This window comes from Ornithorhynchus anatinus, chromosome 17, assembly GCF_004115215.2.
Source record: "Ornithorhynchus anatinus isolate Pmale09 chromosome 17, mOrnAna1.pri.v4, whole genome shotgun sequence".
NCBI lineage: Eukaryota > Metazoa > Chordata > Mammalia > Monotremata > Ornithorhynchidae > Ornithorhynchus > Ornithorhynchus anatinus.
In genome coordinates this window covers 37877742-37899747 of record NC_041744.1, presented here as the reverse complement: position 1 = coordinate 37899747, position 22006 = coordinate 37877742, and the positions used below count along the sequence as shown (strand labels likewise).

The window sequence follows — 22006 nt, the reverse complement described above, 5'->3', positions numbered from 1 at the left end:
TCCATCCAAACTGCTACCATGTTATTCCAATCACTTATCCTGCCTTGATTACTGAATCAGCCTCCTTGCTGACGTCCCAGCCATCTGTCTCTTCCCACTCCAGTCCATACTTCACTCCACTGCCCAGATCATTTTTCTACAAAAACACCCAGGACATAGTTCTCCACTTCTCAGGAAACTCCAAGTGCCCATCTACCTCTGCATCAAATGAAAACTCCTCACTGTTGGCTTCAAAGCACTCAATCACCTTGCCTCTTCCTACCTCACCTTACTACTCTCCTCCTAAAACCCATCCCACACACTTAGCTTCTCTAATGCCAACCTTCTCACTCTTCCTCAATCTCATCTATCTCACCACCCACATCCTGCCTCTGGCCTGGAACACCTTCCCTTCTCAAATCTGACAGTGACTCTACTCCTTTTCAAAGCCTTATTGAAGGCACATCTCCCCCAAGAGGTCTTCCCTGACTAAGTCCTCCTTTCCTCTTCTCCCACTTCCTACTGCTTCACCCTGACTTGCTCCCTTTATTCATCCCCGCTCTCAGCCTCACAGCACTTCCTACTTATCTGTTATTTATTTATTTATATTAATGTCTGTCTCCTTCTCTAGAATGTGAGCTCATTTTGGGCAGGGTATGTGACTGTTTATTGTTACATTATACTCTCCCCAGGATTTAGTACAGTGCTCTGCACCCAGTAAGCACTCAGTCAATACTATTGAATGAATGAATGAATGAATGAATGAATGAATGAATGAATGAATGTAGCCTCTTCTTCCTCACCTTCAAGTTTCTCCTTGACTGTCTCCAATCTAACTTCTGCCCCTTCACTCAACGGAAACTTCCCCCTCTAAGGTTACTAATGATCTCCTTTCCAAATCCAGTGGCCTTTACTCCATCCTCATCTTCCTTGAACTCTCAGTTGCCTTTTACACATTGACCAACCCCTCCTCCTGGTAACATTATCTGACACTGTCATCTCCGGATTCTCCTCCTACCACTCTGGCCACTCCTTCTCAGTCTCTTTTATTTCTTAATGGTATTTGTTAAGCACTTACTATGTGCCAGGCACTGTACTAAGCACTGGGGCAGATACAAGATAATCAGGTTGGACAAAGTCCGTGTCCCACATGAGGCTCACAGCCTTAATTACCATTTAACAGATGAGGTAACAGAGGCACAGTGAAGTCAAGTGACTTGCCCAAGGTCACACAGCAGACAAGTGGTGGAGCTGGGATCAGACCCCAGGTCCTTCTGATTCCCAAGCCCGTGCTCTTTCCATTAGACCATGCTACTTCTTTTTCACAAACTCCTCCTCTGCCTCTCATCCTCTAACTCCAGGAGACATTCATTCAATAGTATTTATCGGGCACTTAGTATGTGCAGAGCACTGTACTAAGCGTTTGGAGTGTACAATTTGGCAACAAATAGAGACAATACCTGCCCAATAATGGGGTCATAGTCTAAACGGGGGAGACAGACAGCAAACAAAACAGAACAAAATGAAACAAACCATCTAGCTCAGACATCCTCAAGATAAATAGAATCATAGAGATATACACATCATGAACAAAATAAATAGGGTAATAAATAATATATACAAATATGCACAGTGCTGAGGGGAGGGGAAGGGGAAAGAGCGGGGGGGGGAGAGGGGAGGGAGGGAGAGGGGCAGAGGGAAAAGGAGAACTCAGTCTGGGAAGGCCTCCTGGAGGAGGTGAGCTCTCACTAGGGCTTTGAAAAGGGGAAGAGAGAGAGTTCTGAGTCCACTTCTATTCTCCATCTATCTACACCCACTTTGTTGGAGAACTCATTAGCTCCCATGGATTCAACTACCACTTTTATGAGGATGATTCCCAAATCTACATCTTCAGCCCTGGTCTTTTTCTTTATCCTCAATCTCATATTTCCTCCTGCTTTTCAGAACATCTCTATTTGGATGTCCCACCAATACCTTGAATTTCACATGTCCAAAACAGATCTCCACATCTTCCCACCCAAATCCTGTCTTCCCCTTGACTTTCCCATCACTGTAGACAGCACCACCATCCTCGCTGTTTCACAAGCCCACAGCCTCGATATTTTTCTTGACTCATCTCTCTCATTCAATCAGTGGTATTTATTGAGAGCTTTCTATGTGTAGAGCACTGTACTAAGTGCTCGATCCACACATACTCAACCCACATATACCCTAACCATATTTTCACTCTGTCACCAAATCCTTTCAGTTTGACCTTCCTAACAGCACTACAGTCTCCATCCACATTGCTAACACAATGATCCAAGCACTTATCTTATCCCTCTTTGACTGCTGCAGCGGCTTCCTTCCTTGTTCCCCACCCCAGTCCATATCCCAGTTCTCCACACCCTAGCTCAGGCCATATTCCGCTCTGCTGTCTGGAACAATTTTCTAAAAAAAATTTACTCCATTTTTTGTCACTCCTCAAGAACCTCTAGTGATTGCCCCTCCACCATGGCATCAAACAGAAATTTCTCACCACTGGCTTTAAGGCAATCACCTTTACCCCTCCTATCTTATCTCACTGATTTCCTAGCATGCTCACTTCACTCCTCTAATTCCAACCTACTCATTGTACCTCAGTCTAATCTCTGCTGACCCCCTACCCACATCTTGCCTCTGGCCATAGACACTGAGTTGCCTGTGGGAGAGAGATTCTGTCCAATCTGATTAACTTGTATCTACTACGGCACTTAGAACAGCACTTAGAACATAGTAAGAGTTTACCAAGTACCATAATTAGTTCATTAATTATAACTGTAAATTAACTGTGAGCCGGGAATGTGTTTATTGTTGTATTGTACTCTCCCAAGGGCTTAGTACGGTGCTCTGCACACAGTAAGTGCTCAATAAATGCAATTGAATGGACAATCCACTCTTCCCACCTTCACAGCCTTATTGAATCACATCACCTCCAAGAGGCCTTCCCCTCATTTCCCCTACTCCCTCTCCATTCTGCATCACCCTTGAAGTTGGGGTTTTTTCACCCACCCTCAGTCCCACAGCACTTACAAACAACTCCGAAATTTATTTCAATGTCTGTCTCCCTTCTAGACTGTAAGCATCTTTTGGTCAGAGGACATGTCTTCCAAATCTGTTATATTCTTCCGAGTCTTTAGTACAGTGCTCTGCCTATAGTAAGCTCTCCATAAATATGATTGATTGATTATGTGTTTGATTGAAGTGCCCTCAAATGCCCCCAGAGATGCTAGTGAATCCCCTGGAGTCTCCAGGGGAGCAAAAGTGCTCTCCCTGCCAACCAGTCTCCCATCTCTTCACTTTCAGCCTGGCACATGTCTGAGGAACTGGGCACATGCAGACCTCTATTTAGTGATGAGGCTGCATTTGGGGCTAAAATCTTTTTAGGTGTCAGATTGGGTCCTGGGGCTGAGCTGGCTCCTTTGGTCACCTGAAGACCTGCTCCGGATGGTTACAGACCCCTTTCCCCAGCATACCATCCCATCCCCAGAGGGGGCTAGGCTTTTCTCCAGGGAAGAGCTCATGCGTGGAGTAGGGAGTGCTATGGCAGGTTGGGGAAAGAGAAATCTTTGACTCTAGGGTGGTACTAGCCGAGGAATATCAGCACTGTGATACTGGCTGGACTAAGAATGGCTATGTCTGAGGGTTTGTGTTTTACACCAACTTGCACCCCTCGCTGTTAGGACAGTGGTGTTGCTGTCCTGGGTATTGTAACAGCAGAAGCTGTGATGACTGTACACTTGTGACCCTTGTACAGTTGTGACCCCCCAACTCCCCACCCCAGGTCAAGTGCTGCTGCCCCATAGAAAGCCCACCCTCATCTTCAGTGTGTGCTAAGACTGTTTTCCTCTATGTTTCTAGGAAATTAGTTATTTCCAGTTTCCCGGAGAGCTGCTGATGAGGATGCTGAAAATGCTAATCCTGCCACTGGTTGTGTCCAGGTGAGTGAGTGGGTGAGTGACAGAGTGACAGAGGGAGAGAGTTGTCCAGAGAGTAATCCTGAGCAGCCTTCAGCAGCCCCAGCTGAACCGTGAGCACCTACTCCTGGGGGAATAAGGGCACCACGTTGAAAAGGCCTGGGTGAGTGGGGAGGCAGCTGGGTCAGCAGACAATCTTTCCCTGATTCCAAATGGAGTTCAGCTGCTTGCTGGGATATTTAATGAGGAAGGGAGCCATTCACTTTGAGGATAGATTAGAGGAATGGTAATGACCTTGGTATTTGTTAAGCCCTTATGCTGTGCTATGGGGTGGAATAGCTTGGATACAATCCCTGTCCCAAGTGGGGCTCACAGTCTGAGGATGAAAGAGGACAGGAAACCTTTCCACAGTTTTACAGAGTAGAAAATTGAGACAAAGAGAGGTTCAGTGCCTTTGCCCAAGGTCACACAGCAGGTAAGTGATAGTCAGGATTAGAACCCAGGCCTCCTGACTCAGACCTGTGCTCTTTCCACACACATTGCTTTTGGGTTTGCACTTGGACAGACATTCATTCAATAGTATTTATTGAGCGCTTACTATATGCAGAGCACTGTACTAAGCGCTTGGAATGTACAAATCGGCAACAGATAGAGACAGTTCCTGCCATATGATGGGTTTACAGTCTAATCGGGGGAGACAGGCAGACAAGAACAATGGCAACAAAACAATGGCAAATAAATAGAATCAGGGTGATGTACATCTCATTAAACAAGGCTGGTTGGGGGTTGTGAGAGTGTGTGTCTTAGGGGGGCAAGGGGTGTGGGGGTTCTTATCGAAGGAGTTATCAGTAATACCTGATGCAGACCTTGCCCAAAACAAAATCATTGTTTGGCTCAATTGTCAATCAATGTCAATAAGAGTTATTTGTTTTCATTCTTTGGAGAATTTTATACTTTTTGTTGTATTTTTTTAATAAGATATGGGACATTGAAGAATAATAATTGCATTTGTTAAGCACTTACTGTGTAACATTATCCTAAGTGCTGAGGTAGATGCAGTGCAATCAGATCAGACAAAATCTCTGTCCCAAATGGGTGTCACAGCCTAAGGAGTGGGAGGAGAATTGTTGTTCTTCATTTTACAGGTGAAGAAACTTTGGCACAGAGAAGTGAAGTGACCTTCTCAAGGTCACATAGGCAAAGTGGTGGAGCTGGAATTAGAACTCAGTTCTTCTGAGTCAGCCCCACACTCCTTCCACTGGACCACACTGCTGCTGAGGTGGATTTTCGATCTGATAGCAGGAGTAGCCTTCCTTACCTGGGGGCTTCCCTCTGCCCTGCTGGGTAGGGGATGAAGAAGGGTGTGGGGAGGAAGGGGAAAGGAGGAAGACTGTGCTTCTGATTTTCAGACAAGACTGGGGCTGTGCTAGGCAGAAAGCAAAGGATGTGCAAACAGAGACTTTCCATAACTCTGCTCTGGGCCACCCCTTACACCCCCTCCCAGTCTCCATGATCACATGAGAGCAGAAGGTTGGGAGAATTATCCAGATCAGGCAAGTACAAGTAGAGTCTTTTTCCCTAATAATAATAATGTCGGTATTTGTTAAGCGCTCACTATGTGCAGAACACTGTTCTAAGCGCTGGGGTAGATACAGAGTCATCAGGTTGTCCCACGTGAGGCTCACAGTTAATCCCCATTTTACAGATGAGGTAACTGAGGCACAGAGAAGTGAAGTGACTTGGCCACAGTCACACAGCTGCCATGGGATTCGAACCCATGATCTCTGACTCCCAAGCCCGGGCTCTTTCCACTGAGCCATGCTGCCAGGGGTTATCAAGTCCAATCTCTAGCCTCCAGATGTGGGTGGATGTTCATTTGAGCATATTTACTGAGCACTTACTTTATGCAGAGCACTGTACTAAGCTCTTGGGAGAGTATTATAACAAAAACCAAACATGATTGATTGTTTTGCTCAGTCATCTCAGGAAGATTCAGTACAAAATAACCTGACTAGGAGTGATGCCCCCTGGGTCAAACCAGTCTCTCCCTCCCATCAGAGTACAGGACTCTTGGAGGATTTATGCATTGATCATCCTCTTGGACACCCACCCTCGTAGTCACCCACCCTCCTGGATGCCCACTCCTTAGTTAGAGATAGAACGCCCAACCACTCCAGCATCCCCCCCTTCATTGCTAACTTCCCCTCCAGCACCCCAAGGGTAGACTGCTTGTTCCTGGATCTATCCCAACCTTCGGGAACCTGCTGACACTGTATTTCTGGCTGCCCAGCCTCCTTGGAAAATGAATTCCTTCTGCTTATCCCCAGTTAAGTAGAGGTGCCCTTCTTTTTGTGTATCTTAAACCCTCCACCTTTCTGTGGAGTCATTTTCTTCCACCTAACCCTGGACCCATCATCCTCACTGCCACCTAGACCACTTGTGTATTTATCGATTTATGTACTCCATTTATTTATTCCCTCATTTATTCTTCTATTCAAGTTTCCAGGCTCTGGCTGTTAATCAAGCAATGGTATTTATTGAGTGCTTACTATGTGCAGAGCACTGTATTTAAGCACTTGGGACAGAGTTAGCAAACTCCTTGCCTACAATGAGCTTACAGTCTAGTGGAGAAGACAGACATTAGTATGAATAATTTTTCATATATAAGAATTTATAATACAGCACTCCTTGGTAACTGCCACTCCCGAGCTGGGTCACTTGTGCTGGATCTATCTTAGATGGGAAACCAAGGCCCGAAAAGAAAGCTCCTCCCTGGAATATAGCCCAAGAATAATAATAATGCTATTATTATTATTACTGTGGTATTTGTTAAGCACTTACTATGTGCCAGGCAATGCACTAAGCATTGGAGGAGATACAAGCAAAAGTGCCAGGCACTGTACTAAGCACTGGGGGAGATACAAGCAAATAAGATTGGACACAGTCCCTGTCCCACATGGGGCTCACAGCCTTAATCCTCATTTTCCAGATGAGGTAACTGAGGCATAGAGACAGGCCCAAGGTCACACAGCAGACAAATGGCAGAGCTGGAATTAGATCCCAGGTCCTTCCGACTTGCATGCCCATGTAGTATCCACTAGGCCATGCTCTTTCTAATCAGGTGGCCATTAGGTGACTCAGCTGGGCTACGGCCTGGAGGATGGAGGCTGTGCGTTTGCCCACTACACCGTGCTGGGCCACACCATGCCAGATTGAGCCCGCTGCCCAAGGGGCCAATGAAAGCAGTCCCCCCGCAGCTTCCTCTCCCCACCCAATGGGACAGGGAATCCCAGGTTCAAGCCACATGATCGTTGAAGATGAGTATGGAACCAATGGGGTTGGCTGTTGGGTCAGTGTGACTTGGGGAGGCAGAAATTAATCCCAGAAGGTTTCCTGGAGAAGGTGGGAAACAGGAGGTTTCTGAAGGTGGGGAGACCTGTGGTCTGATGGATTTAAAGAAGAAGAGTACTTGGAAACTGATGGATTTGGCAAAGCTGCAGGGTGTGTGCTGCCAAGGTGTAATCACCTGCCTAAAGCAATCCTTGAATGACTGACTATCTCTGGAAGATGCTCATGAGCTATTGATCTTGTTTTTAAATGGTATTTGATAATCGCTTACTATGTGCCAAGCATTGGTTTTTTTTCTTTTTTATATGGCATTTGTTAAGATCTTAGTATCTGCCAGGCAGTGTCCTAAGCACTGGGGTAGGTACAGGTAATCAGGTTGGACACAGTCCATGTCCCACAGGAGGCTCATAGTCTTAATACCCATTTTACAGGTGAGGAAACAGAGAAGTGAAGTGATTTGCCCAAGGTTACACAGCAGACAAGTGGCAGAATGGGGATTAGAATCGAGGTCCTTCTGACTCCCAGGCCCATGCTCTATTCACTAGACCTCACTGCTTCTCACTGTTCTAAGCAATGGGGTAGATACAAGAAAATCAGGTTGGACACAGTCCAGCAGGGGCTCACAGTCTTAGTCCCCATTTTACAGATGAGTTCACTGAGGAACAGAGAAGTTTATTGATTTGCCCAAAGTCACACAGCTGACAAGTGGCGGAGCCAGAACTAGAACCCAGGTCCTAGCTGGAAGTGTTTCCCGGAGGAAGCAGAAGCACATTCAAACGTCTCCTGCATGACTGCGTAGAATAAGTTGAATGGGAGGGGACCTAAAATTTGTCTATTGGCAATGGAAGACATTACCCAAGGCACTGGTCTAGCCAGCCATGCACCAGAATGCAGTCACAAGACCTCTATGAACAACTCAAGACAGCCAAATTTTCCCCATAATTTCCAGAATCCAGATCTCCTGATTTTTGTCACATGCCTTTGAAGAATTCTTGAAAACTATCCCTCAAAACAGATTTCTAATGGGAATTAGAGTGATAGTCTGACATGATTCATGCCTACCCAGGCAATTTGGACAGCGTGGTTTGTTTCCTCCAAGGAGGCTGGTTTACCGCTGAAAATAATTTACCTCCCAAATGCATTTGTGCTGCTCCCTGCACATTTCTCCCTACACTTCTGCTGTGCCACAGAGATCATGCCTCTGAGAGCCTCTGGTCAAACAACATTCCCCGGGAGTTGGTTTGGCATGACTCTGGCCAGATTATTGCCAGCAGCACACATCAGTTAACTGCCATGAGGGTTGCCACAGTCTAATCTTTCACTAACTCAGCCCGCATATTTAGCTCCTCTAACGCCAACCTTCTCGCTGTACCTCCCTCTCATCTCTCCCACTGTGCCTCGGTCTCATTCCTCTCACCCTCAACTTCTTCCTCAGGCCCTGCCTGGAGCTCTCTTCCCCTTCACATCCAGCAGACAGCTACTCTCCCCAACTTCAAAGCCCTGCTGAAACCACATCTCCTCCAGGAAGCCTTCCACGATTGTTCTCTCATCTCCCCCCTCTATTTTGCCCCCTCCTGCAACATAAATATGTCCTCGATTCCCCTACCCTTAAGTCCTCACCCCCTGCATTCACCACATACTTCCTCCCTGGTAGAACTTATGGACAGATCTATAAATTCTGTTTCTCCTCCCATTTGTAATTGATTTTGGTATCAGTTTCCCTGGTTGGATTGTAAGCTCCTTGAGGGCAGGGATCATCTCTACTAACTCTGCTGTATTCTACCAAGTGCTTAGTACAGTGCTCTGCACACAGAAGGTGCTCAAGGAAGACTACTTGTTGATTTATTTGGGCAATCTCTGGGATTACAAGCCCCAGAAGTACAAGGGAGAGGAACTAATGGTGACCATGGCTTGGTGCTGGGCACATCTGCCATCATTACCTGTTTGTCTGCTGTGGGCACAGCTGGTTCAGCAGGAGTCTTTCTGCTCTTTTCTCCAAGTACTCCCTAGCTACCCAGCAGGAATTAGAACTCAGATCAACCAGCTCATAGACCATACTCACTATGGGCCATGGACTGTACTAAGTGCTCGGGTAGATACAGACTCATCAGGTTGAAGCATTCATTTATTCAATAGTATTTATGGAACGCTCACTATGTGCAGAGCACTGTACTAAGAGGGACAAAAACAAGACAACATAATCATGATAAATAGAATCAAAGGGATGTACACTTCATTAGCAAAATAAATAGGGTAATAAAATATATACAAATGGGCACAGTGCTGAGGGGAGGGGGAGGAGCAGAGGCAAAGGGGGCTTTGTTGAGGGGAGGTGAAGGGGGGAAGGGGAAGGAGCAGAGGGCAGAGGGGGAGCAGAGAGGGAGCAGAGGGAAAAGGGTTAGCTCAGTCTGGGAAGGCCTCTCAGAGGAGGTGAGCTCTCAGTAGGGCTTTGAAGAGGGGAAGAGAGTTAGTTTGGCGAAGGTGAGGAGGGAGGGCATTCCAGGACAGTGGTAGGACATGGGCCAGAGGTCAGCAGGATAGGCGTGAACGGGGCACAATGAGGAGGTGAGTGTCAGAGGAGCGGAGCGTGCAGGGTGGGCAGTAGAAAAAGAAAAGGGAGGTGAGGTAAGAGGGGACAAGGTGATGGAGAGCCTTGAAGCCAAAAGTGAGGAGTTTTTGTTTTGTGCAGAGGTTGATAGGCAACCACTGGAGGTTTTTAAGGAGAGGAGTGACATGCCCAGAACATTTCTGCAGGAAGATGATCCAGGCAGCGGAATGAAGAATAGACTGGAGTGGGGAGAGTCAGGAGGAAGGGAGATGAGAGAGAAGGCTGACACAATCCAGCCGGGGTCCATGTCCCACATAGGGCTCACAGTCTAAATCTCCATTTTACAAATGAGAAATAAAATGATTTGCCCAGCATCCCAGAGCCATCAAGTGGCAGAGCTGGGATTAAAGCCCAGATCCTTCTAACTCCCAGGCCCATGTTCTATCCACTAGGCCTCAGTTTTGGATTAAAACCTGAGCCCGAGGGAGAAGTTATCCAGACAGGTCCTCGAGGTGCAGGATAGGAGCTGGAGTCCAAGTACTAGCTAAGCAGCGTGGCTCTGTGGTAAGAGCCCAGGCTTGGGAGTCAGAGTTCATGGGTTTGAATCCCGGCTCTGCCACTTGTCAGCTGTGTGACTGTGGGCAAGTCACTTCACTTCTCTGTGCCTCAGTTCCCTCATCTGTAAAATGGGGATTAACTGTGAGCCTCATGTGGGACAACCTGATTACCCTGTATCTACCCCAGCGCTTAGAACAGTGCTCTGCACATAGTAAGCGCTTAACAAACACCAACATTATTATTATTATTACTTTTATTGCTCTCTGCTTTCTGGAGAGTCATTGTCCTTTTTGGTGGTGATGGTGGTAGATTGTGTGTTAGTGGGGCAGGTGAGGTGTGACTTCAGTTTCCCCAGGTGCCAGAAGGTGGAATGACTCCTACTGGGAGGACCAGACCTCCTAGGAGGGACTGCCGAGGTGTCACCTCAGTTTGACACTCTCCATTACAACTGGTCCTTGGCCTCAGGACAGTGGACAGGGGTGGGTTTTTCATGAACACCTGGCAATGAGGGCGACCAAACACCTCCCCAGGGAGAGATCAGGGTGGTACCGGAAGATGACCTGGGCTCCCAGCTGTCACCAGGGCTCCCAGCTGTCACCAATGCCGAGACGGTTTCCACCTCTCCTGTTTGCAGTCCTTCCCATCGAGCCCTTTGCTCTCTCCAACTTCCACCACAGATGCCTTGCAAGGTCACATAGTCATGTGTTTCTGATTCACTTTGCTCAGCTCATAGAGTGTTTTGTAAGAGCAATTTCCGAGCCAAGGCGCGGGGTGAGGGATTGTTCTAAACCTCGGAGACCTCTTTTCCTCGAACCAGGAAGCCTTGTTTGGCTGAACGGACAGGAGGAATTGGAGGCGCCAAGGGCTCCGCCAGACTGCCCGGAAATCATCCTGGCCATGGGACGTAGGTCACACTGTGCCCTCCCTGGGAGTCCGTCACCCTGGATCTAGGCCTTGGGGCAAGGATGGGGGTCTCCAGATGGGAGACATGTGCAAGAGCCTGTGAGTCAGGCTCCCTCTGCCAAGATCCTATGGTGGGCTGTTGGGGAGAGGTGCAGGACTCTCCATGGTTCCGACTCCCCAGTGACCCAGGGGAAACAACCTCTCAGCAGGTGCAGAACCCACAGCTGGCAGCCCAGGAATCTGGGCCGGGCGATGACTCCACTGAAGTCACATGTCGGGGGCCCGTGGCCTGCACAGCTGTGGGGTTAGATGGGGTGAGATGGCAGATTGGACAGTCCATTCAGATTTGGGGTGGGGTCGGTGGGTGTGGATGGATGCTCACTATGGCTTTCTTTTGTCTGCACTTTAGCCTTCCTTAGAGAGTAGGGTGGGATAGAGGGGAGTCTGGAGCATAAAGGGACATGGGCAAGCCAGAATGTAAGGGGGTTGGGGTGGGGAGAAGGGGCAATGGGGCCAGGGAGCAAGTTGGGGGCAGGGGGAAAGGGAATACCGTTTCCTGTGTTCTTAGTAACTAGTCCCAAAGGCTCCTGGCTGTGGTAACTGGCCGCAGGTTCTCTCAAGTTTCCAAGCCCGTCCAGCTGCCCATGACTCCCTGCCAACAACCCCACTGCAGACATAATTTTGACATGGCTTAGAAGACAGACACAGAGAGAGGCTCCCCATTGTTGGACCAAAAAGCTGGACCGGGTCATTGCCAGGCAGAGAAGAGGAAATCATCCTGGCTTATAAAAGTACTCTCCCAAGCACTTAGTACAGTGCTTTGCATACAGTAAGCACTCAATAAATACAATTGAATGAATGAAGAAAGGAACCAGGCCATGTCAGGGAGAGAAGGAGGCTGAAGGAGGAAAAGGAGAGGAGACAAATGGGGAGGGAAGGGGAGAGTAAAGAACAGTGCTCGGCACATAGTAAGCACTTAACAAATGCCATCATTATTATTATTATTATTATTATTAATAAAGAGAATCAAATCTAGTCAGGCCCAGAGGCAGGTAACCTAATGAGAATGGCACCTGCAGTTCTGGAGTTCACGGGCAGGGGCAGGGACTGGCTGAGGGAGGCCGCCTTCTTGGGGACAGCCTGGGAAGGAAGAGTTGGGTGGGGGTGCAGAGAAAGGGCTAAGAGGAGGCCCTGAAGCTCTGCTTCCTCCTCTGCAGGAAGCTCCCTTCTCCAGTCAACTTCCACTACCCCTCTCAGCCCAACTCAGCAATCCTCCCCAGCCAGAGCACACAGCTTTAACCTCCCCGGTTCCCCTCTTGTTCTGATCCAGCTGTCCTGGCCATTATATGGCACCTCTGAGAGACAGGGATGAAGCCACGGTGGCTCGCACAAATGGCTCAGAGTTTGGAAAAATGAGATTCAGCCCTGGAGGATTTCCCTGGCCCGGCCCCTGAGAGCCACGTGTTTATATTAAGGCCTGAAGCCGGCGATTAGTCAGAGATAATCCACTGCACACTTCCTCTTCTAGATCCTTTATGAAAATTTTAAATAAAACCAGATCCAGCCCTGATCCGTGAGGGACTCCATTATATCTATTTCACCATGCTAATACGTGGCCATTTTTCCCTTCTTTTGGCTTCCTATATCTGAGTCAATTTTTCACAGAACATTCCTTTGAATCCCATAATTATGTATTTTTAAAGAAACTTGTCAAAGGCAATTTGTAAATCTAATCCCCTGTATCCTCATGTCAATTGACCCTTTCAAAGAACTATATATTAGTGAGATATGAATTCCTCTTTCACAAACCTGGTGGTCTTTTCTCCAAGTTGTAGCAGCGTGGCGCAGTGGAAAAGAGCATGGGCTTTGGAGTCAGGGCTCATGAGTTCGAATCCCAGCTCTGCCACTTGTCAGCTGTGTGACTGTGGGCAAGTCACTTAACTTCTCTGTGCCTCAGTTCCCTCATCTGTAAAATGGGGATTAAGACTGTGAGCCCCAAGTGGGACAACCTGATTCCTCTGTGTCTACCCCAGCGCTTAGAACAGTGCTCTGCACATAGTAAGCACTTAACAAATACCAACATTATTATTAAGTTGTACTTTTTCAAGTACTCAGTGACCCTAAGCTACCAAATTGCCAAGGATATAGGAATGAGAGTCATTGGTCTCTAATTTGCAAGCTCCCCTCTAGATGGCTTGGCCAGTTCTCCAGTACAATGACTCCTTATAACAATATATTTCACATTTTTGCCAGGATTCCAAAAATTCCTTTCTGAAATTCCAGGTTGATATACTACAACCCAGCTCACTCACTTCCCTCCTTTAATACCAACCTATCACTGTACCTTGCTCTCATTTTTCTCACTGCCAACCCCTCATCCATGTCCTGCCTTCAGCCTGGAACTTGTTTCCTCTCCCTTCATATCTGATAGAACATTCCCCACCTCTCCCCACCTTCAAGCCTATTGAGATCACATCTCCTCTAAGAGGCCTTCCTTGACTGAACCCTTTTTTCCCATACTCCCTCTCCCTTCTTCATCTCCCTTGCACTTGAATTTATACCCGTTAGAGAGCTTGGTATTCATTCTACCCTCAGCCCCACAACACTTATGTACGTAATTTATTCATTTTAGTAGATCGCAGTCCGTCCATCCCCCCCCCCCAAGACTGTAAGCTCACTGTGGGCAGTCTACCAACTCTGTTATACTGTTCTCTTCTAAATAATAATAATAATGATAATAATAGTAATTACAGTACTTGTTAAGTGTTTACTATGTGCCAAGCAATGTTCTAAGTTCTGGGATAGATACAAGATAATCAGGTTAGACGCTGTGCCTGTCCCACATGGAACTCACACTTTTAATCCCCATTTTACAGATGAGGGAACTAAGGCCCAGAGAAGTTAAGTGACTTGCCAGAGGTCACACAGCAGACAAGTGGCAGAGTCAGGATTAGAACCCTTCTGACTCCTAGGTCCACGCTCTATCCACTAAGCCAGGTTCTAAGCACAGTGCTCTGCATACAGTAAGTGCTCAAACACCATTAATTGACTGAATGACTGATATTTGATTTGTGCCTGCAAACAGTACTAAATGTGCTAAGCACTTGGGAGAGTAAAATATAAAGACATTGGTAGGTAAAGACATTGGTAGGCATGTTCCCTAGGGGCTTGAAAGTCAGGGGACCTGGGTTCTGATCCCGGCTCTGCCACTCGTCTGCTGTGTAACCTTGGGCAATTTACTTAACTTCTCTGTGCCTGAGTTATTTCATCCACAAAATGGGTCCTCAATACCTAGTTTCCCTCCTACTTAGGCTGTGAACCCCTAGTAGGACCTGATGATCTAGTACCTACCCCAGCGTACAGTGCTTGCCACATAATAAATGCTCAATAAATGCCACTATTACTATTACCTATAAGAAGCTTACAGTCTAGGGGGGAGAAAGAAATGACAATAAATTATGCATATGTCCATAAAGTGCTATGGGGCTGAGGGTGAGGTGAATATCAAGCACTTAAAGGGTAGAAATTAAAGTGCAAGGATGACACAGAAGGGAGAGGGGTTAAGGGAAATGAGGGCAGAGTCAGAAAAGACCTGAGATGAGGTGTCTTTTATTAAGGCTATGAAGATAAGGAGCTTGGTGGTCTATCAGGATATGAAAGGGTAGGGAGTTTTAGGCCAGAGGCAGGACATGAACAAGGAGTCAGAGATGGGATAGTTGAGATCGAGTGAGAAGATCACTGTAGTAGAAAATCTGTGAGGTAAGAAACGGGGGACAAGGTGATTGAGCTAAGGGTAGGGAGTTTCTGTTTATTGCAGGGTAGGGTGTACAACCACTGGAGATTTTTGAAGAGTGAGAGTTGACGAGTGAACTTTTTTTAAGAAAAATGATCTGGGCAGCAGAGTGAAGTTTGGGCCCGAGTGGGGAGAAACAGCAGGCAGGGAGGTCAGCAAGAGGCTGTTGGAAAAGACAAGGCAGAAAAAGATAAGTGCTTGAATCAGCATAGTAGTAGTTTGAATGGAGAGAAAAGGGCAAGTTGTAGCGATGTGGTGAAGGTAGAAGAACTGACAGAATTTGGTGGCAGATTGAATATGTGGGTGGAATGAGAGAGATGAGTTGAGGACAATGCTAAAATAATGGGCTTGAGAGATGGGAGAATAATGTTATGTATGGTGATGAAAAGTCAAGGGGAGGACAAGGTTTGGGTGGGAAGATAGGGAATTCCGTTTTGGGCATGTTAAGTTTGAGGTGTCGGGAGAACATCCAAGTAGAGAAGTAGACATGATCTCTGTCCTTGAGGAGCTTAAGTATCTAGTGATTATAATAAAAATAATAATTGTGGTATTTCTTAAGTGCTTACTCTGTGCCAAGCATTAGGGTAGATATAAGAGGACTCTGAATCTCATTTTACAGATGAAGAAACTGAAGCGCAGATATATTAAGTGATTTGGCCCAGGGTCACACAGTAGGCAAGTGGCGGTGCTGAACTTAGAATGCAGATCTACTGACTCCCAGACCTGTACTCTTTTGAGTGATTTATCATGTTATTTTTATCTCATTTGATTTCTTAGAATGACATTCTCAAGCTTCTGGGTAATTTTTTTCTGTTTGAAATGGTTGGTAGAGATGGAACATTCCTTCTTATTTTTCTTATTCCTTCTTATTTTTCTCTCCAACTAGACCATAAGCTCCTTGAGGGCAGGAATCATGTAGACTGTTAGCTTGTTCTGGGCAGGGAACATGTCCATCAGCTCTGTTATATTGTTATATCCCCCAGGGCTGAGTACAGTGCTCTGCACACAGTAAGCACTCAATAAATACAACTGACTGACTAATAACCCACTCTCTTGTATTCTCCCAAGAACTTAATACAGTCCCCTGTACATTGTAAGCATTCAGTAAATACCACTGATTGATTGATTTTCAACTAGATGTTGCTGGGGACCCTAAAATTGATTACAGGTAGGGAGAGGTAACAGTGTTTAAAGATACGTACTTAAGTGCTACTGGGAACTTGAAGTCAGGGAAGAGTCATTTATTCATTCAGTCATATTTGTTAAGCACTTACTGTGTGCAGAGCACTGTACTATGTGTTTGGGAAAGTATGATATAACAATAAAGAGTGACAATCGCTGCCCACAACGAGATCACACTCTACAGTGGGGGAGGCAAACATCTATACAAAGAAATAGAGAATAGAGTAGCCAGATTTTTAAGGGATACAGAAATGGTGGACTTACAGTAGTTGGGGAAAAGTAGAGTGGGAAGATGAGAGATTAGGGAATGCCTCCTGAAGGAGACGAGATTTTAGAAGGGCTTTCAAGTTGGGGGGAGTGGTGGTCTGTCAGATGCAAAAGACGAGGGAGTTCCAGGCAGGAAGGAGAACAAGAGAGTCAAGAACAAGCCACAAGGAGTTGGCTGGCTTGAGAGGAGCGTAACATGCAAGTCGGGCTGTAGTGGGAGAGGAGCAGAGCAAGTAGAATGGAGAGAGCTGATTGAGTGCCCTAAATCAATCGTCACGTGTCGGGCTTTCCAATCAGGCTGCTCGAATTAATCATCCTTCATAGCAGCCTGATTGGAAAACTGCTTAGGAAGAGCTTTTTCTGGAGCAGAGCAATTACCAAATGAAAACAGGGCTGTGGGAGGGAGACCCTGGAAGCAAGCATGATACTGCAATTATGATGCCAGGTGCCACGGTGGAAGACTAATACTTGGCCATTACTTCTCAGTGGGATTACTGCTGTCTAATCCTAGTAATCCCCTTTGATAACTTTATCCATAATCATCCATTTCAGGGCAATATCCAGATGGCTTTTACGGGTGAGCAGGGAGATTTTCAGTACTTCCTGCCTAGGTTGCTAGAATACTAACCCTGGAAGGGACAGCACAATCCATCAACCCCAACCCCATATCCCTCCAGCAGGACTGTGGGGCCTCTGCCTTTTCCCAAATGAAAAATAGTGGTAATAATAGAAGGAATAGAATTTATTTAGTGTGTACTTTGTATTGAGCACTGTAGTCAGTGCTAAGAGGAAGAAAAATTTAGGAGAAAATTAGACATGATCTCTGGTCATCAAGGGGCTCACAAACTGAGAATAAGTGAGGGAAGAGGGGACATATCAGAGAGGTTGAAACAATAAAAACACAGAAACAATATAAAAGACCAGGACCACGGTCCGTCCAGCCAGGGTCCTAAGCTGCAGGAGCAGAATTTGGGGCTCCTCATGGCTTAGAGTGCATCAGCCCTGGTCCCAGTCTTCCCAAGGTCCTGAGAGCAGTAGCATCCTCACCGTCACCGGTTCTCACCTTCCTGGCTGGAGAAGGGGGGGTCCACAGGAGTCCCAGGGAGGCCATTGAGGAGGTGAGGAGTGGGAAGGGAATCTCCCATATGGCAGCCTCCAGCAGCCTGGTGTAAGGGGATGGCTGTGGGTTGCTGCCGCTGCTCCTCACCCTCCCAGCCACAGAAGGAAGGGATCAATGGAAAGGGTATAGAGGGGGCAGAGGCCCTGGGTGTCACAATGGGATGGCAGCAGAGGTTATCGACTAGCCATCTCTGAAATATAGACATATATATGTGTATCTGTAATTTATTTATATTTATGTTTCTTGCCCCCCATAGACTGTGAGCTCATTGTGGGCAGGAATGTGTTTGCTTATTGTATTCTCCCAAGGACTTAGTACAGTGCTTTACACACCATAAGCACTCAATAAATTTGATTGAATGAATGAATGCTTGAATGGAAGAACATCTGTTCCCTTCCCAGGAACCTCCTAGACCGATCCCTGCTTCAACCCAACAAGCTAGAGAATTCCCAGGATGCTGAGCCCCTAGTCTATGAGTATCTGAGTGTCTACCTGGATGGGTGACTTAAGCCAGCTCGGGGTTTGGGACTTGGAGCATGGCAGAGGCAGAGCCTCTCTATCTAACAGTCCTGCAGTGCTCATGATTTTTGAGACCTTTCTCCACCCAACTTGAACTTCCTACCCTTAGTCTGATCCCAGGAATGGATCAGAGATGGACTCTGACTCCTGCAACTGAGACTCGGGGCCAGTGCAGCTTATTCTAGATCCTCCAGGACAGTAGCTCTGCCTTGAATCAATCGATCAGCAGTATTTGAGTGCTTTTTGTGTGGCAAACTCTGTCATAAGTGCTGGCGAAAGTACAAACCAACAGAGTTTGTCAACAGATTCCCTGCCCACAAGGAGCTTACAGTCCAGAGGGGGAAATAATAGGCAAGTAGGTCACCATTCAGGATCACTTCCAGGGTCAAAGAGTCATCTTTCAGGGTCACAGGGTCTCAGGCCGATTGGGAATTTGTGAGTGAAGGAAGGGAAGAAACGGGGGGCAGTGACAGGAACTTCCCAGGCTTGAGTACTTCAGCTTCTCAGTGATATCACAAAGAACTTCCCCAATTCCTACAAGCCCCACCCATGAAACTCTGCCCAGTGACCTAGCATAATGGGTATTTAGCTCTCTGGGGAAGGGAGATAGTCCCAAACTCAAATCTAGGTGAAACTTATGTTCGGGATTGTTCAGTTGTAATTCATCAATCAATAATGATGAGTAGACCCCATGTGAGAAAGGTACTATGTCTGAACTGAGTATTTTGTAACTTCCTCAGCACTTACAGTGTTTGACCTATAGTAGATGCTTAAAAAATGGTACACTTATTATTTATTGAGGACCTACTGTCCATAGAACACTGGACTAAGTGCTTGGGAGAGTAAAATTGAGTAAGGAGCATGGTCATTGCCCACAAGAAATTTACAATCAAACAGGGAGATTGATGGACACAAAACTAACCGACAGTAGTGAGCAGGGATTGTGTCTACCAATTCTAGCGTATTGGCAGCGTGGCTCAGTGGGAAAAGCCCGGGCTTGGGAGTCAGAGGTCATGGGTTCGAATTCCAGATCTGCCACTTGTCCGCTGTGTGACTGTGGGCAAGTCACTTAATTTCACTGTGCCTCAGTTACCTCATCTATAAAATGGGGGTTAACTGTGAGCCTCACATGGGACAACCTGATTACCCTGTATCTACCCCAGTGCTTAGAACAGTGCTCTGCACATAGTAAGCACTTAACAAATACCAACATTATTATTACTACTCTCCCAAATGCTTACTAAAATGCCCTACAGACAGAAAACACTCAATAAACAACTTTGATTTGCTGTGCCTCAGTTTTCTCATCTGTAAAATGGGTATTCAGTGCCTTTTCTCCTTCCATCTTAGACCATGAGACCCATGTGAGACAAGGACTGTGTCTGACCTGATTATCAGGTTTATTACCCCAGCATGCTTAACAAGTACCACAATTATCAATATTATTATTATTATTACTGGGGAACTCCATTGAGATCTAATTAACTAGCCTCACCAATCACCCAAAACTTTGCACCACCCTCCCACATCATCGCAGCCCAGCATGAATGGCTTATGGTTCAGAGCACTAACCTGCCTCACTCTCTACCTCCCGCATGGGCGTCACCCGGAACAACAGGGTCAGCAAGTGGGGCGGGAGCTTAAGGAGGACCAATGTGAGAGATTAAAGGGTTGGGTGGTGGGTGCCTCCTGGGATGTTGGTGAGGGGTCTGGATGTTGTACTGCTAGAAGGGCAAGAGGAAGCTCTGCTCTGATACAAAACAAGGAAATCAGGTCTGGAGAAAGAAACTGACCCCTCCACCCGGAGTTCCCAGAAACAGCATCAACACTCCCAGAATCACCCCAAGGTGCTGCCCTTGGCCAGACTCTCCCCAGGACAGGGCAAGGAAGCAGAGACAAAGCTTGGAATTGTGACCTTGGCTGGAGACAACCCTTCTCAGAGACTGCTGAGTTGACCCTCTCTGGCCCGGAGTATGTTCTATGCCCATGTACTGAGCTATCAGCTGAAGAAGAGCAGGAAAGCTGGCACTGTGATGGGAAAAGCACCACCATGGCAAATGTACAAAGGAGTGGGGGAGGGGAGGGAGTGTTGACCCCAACTGAGCACTACCCATGTAGCAGCACCAGCTACTGCAGACTGGAGGGGACAGAACCAGGTGGCAACTGTGCCCACTCAGCACACTGGGGGCAGAACCTACTCTGTCCTAGCTCATTCTGCCCATCCTGGGTTGAGCATTCGAGGCTGCCAGAGCTGCTCTTGGAACCTAGTTGGGCTGGAGTCGCCCTCTGCCACCGACCCACAGAGGGAAAGGCCTTAGCAGGCTGGTCCTGGGCAGGCCAACTGTTGCAGTCACCTCCTGGTTAGAGGTCCAGCTGCTGTGCCAGTGAAAGGGATTCCTGCCATTACTGGAAACCAAAATCCCAATGAGTATGGCCCACAGGTAACCCACAGAGGCCCCGGTGGCTGTGAAAGCTGCTGAAAAGTAGGAAACGGTGGGATCTATTCCTCTCCCTCTAACTCCCTCCTGTCTCCATCACCATCTCAGCTGAGGACCCCTTCCACTCCCTCAGATGAAGAAAGGACTTTAGGTTTTTCAGGTGGAAGGAAGAAACCCCAGATTCCATGACTATCCCCCTCATTTGAGGATGTTTGGTCCCACTGTGCTGCCTCTGATCCAAGAACCCAGTCTAACAAGTTAATGGGCCCAGAGCCCAAAAGAAATTAGACTGGTTGTAAAATAAATTAGTTTCTGGTCAAGTACATATTTTACTTAGACTATCTCTGGGCCCCAGAGCATCATCCTGCATTCTGCAGGCTAATGCTACTGCCAACACCAGACCCAGTATCAGTCAATGGTGAAGGTTGGGAGAATGTTTTGAAGATTCATAAAAATGTCTGTGATGAGAGTGTGTCTCGGGACCTCAGGGACAATAAGATCCAAGCATCAGGCTGGAACTCCCCACCCCAATTATCCCAGTGTTGTCCCAATGTTGTCTGCCAGTTCTGGTTTCAAACTAGGCACAAGGGGTAGGTCCTCCCAATCTACTCCACAAGCTCCAGTTCCCAGGGAGAATTGGACTTGCAGTATCTCTCAAACCCTCTCTCATTTTGCTGGCCAACTCTGCGGCAGTGGGGAGGAGGAGCCCGGAAGGGAAGTCTCAGCAGGCATTGAAGTGGGAATCGGGTGTGACCTGGTAGAAAGAGCATGGGTCTGAGAATTAAGAAGCCTGGGTTTGAGTCCTAGGTCTGCCACTCATCTGCTGTGTGGCCTGGGGCAAGTCACTTAACTTCTCTGTGCCTCAGTTACCTCATCTTTAAAATGGGAATTAAGACTGTGAGCCCCATGCAGGACAGGGACTGTGTCCAACCCAATTTGCTTGTATCCACCCCAGCACTTAGTACAGTGCCTGGCACATAGTAAGCACTTAGTAAATACCATAGTCATTTTCTATTATTAATATTCTCTGTGCCTCAGTTTCCTCCTTTGTAAGGTGGAGATAAAATACCTGTTCTCCCTTCCATCTTACACAGTGAAACAAGGAGTGTTTCCAGCCTGATTATATTGTGTCTCGCCCGGCGGTTAGCACACTGCCTGCCTGGCACATACTAGGGACTTAACGAATACCACAATTATCATTATTTGGCCACTGCAGCACATAGAGAATGGAAAATTTGATAATGAAAGGCTTACCAGTTGGAAAAGCAAACTGAAGGTGAGTGGTGTTTTGGGAAAGGAATAAACGCTTGGGCCCCTGGGCCAGGCAGTATGGCCTGTAGGGCTGGGTGGAGAGGAGAAATAGTGCCAAGGAATCTGCTCCAAAGCTCTTTGCCTGCTGTGCTGCTGGTTTGAACA

At 47.1% G+C, this 22006-nt stretch overlaps 1 protein-coding gene across 1 annotated transcript in view; it reads left to right on the top strand.

The window, feature by feature from the left end:
• The window catches only part of SLC1A7 (solute carrier family 1 member 7), a 48718-nt gene that overhangs the window by 5406 nt on the left and 21306 nt on the right, over positions 1 to 22006 (top strand). The window contains exon 2 of the mRNA XM_029081663.2: positions 3859 to 3938. Within this exon, the coding sequence (XP_028937496.1) occupies positions 3859 to 3938 (80 nt within the window). The remainder of the gene's footprint in view (positions 1 to 3858; positions 3939 to 22006) is intronic.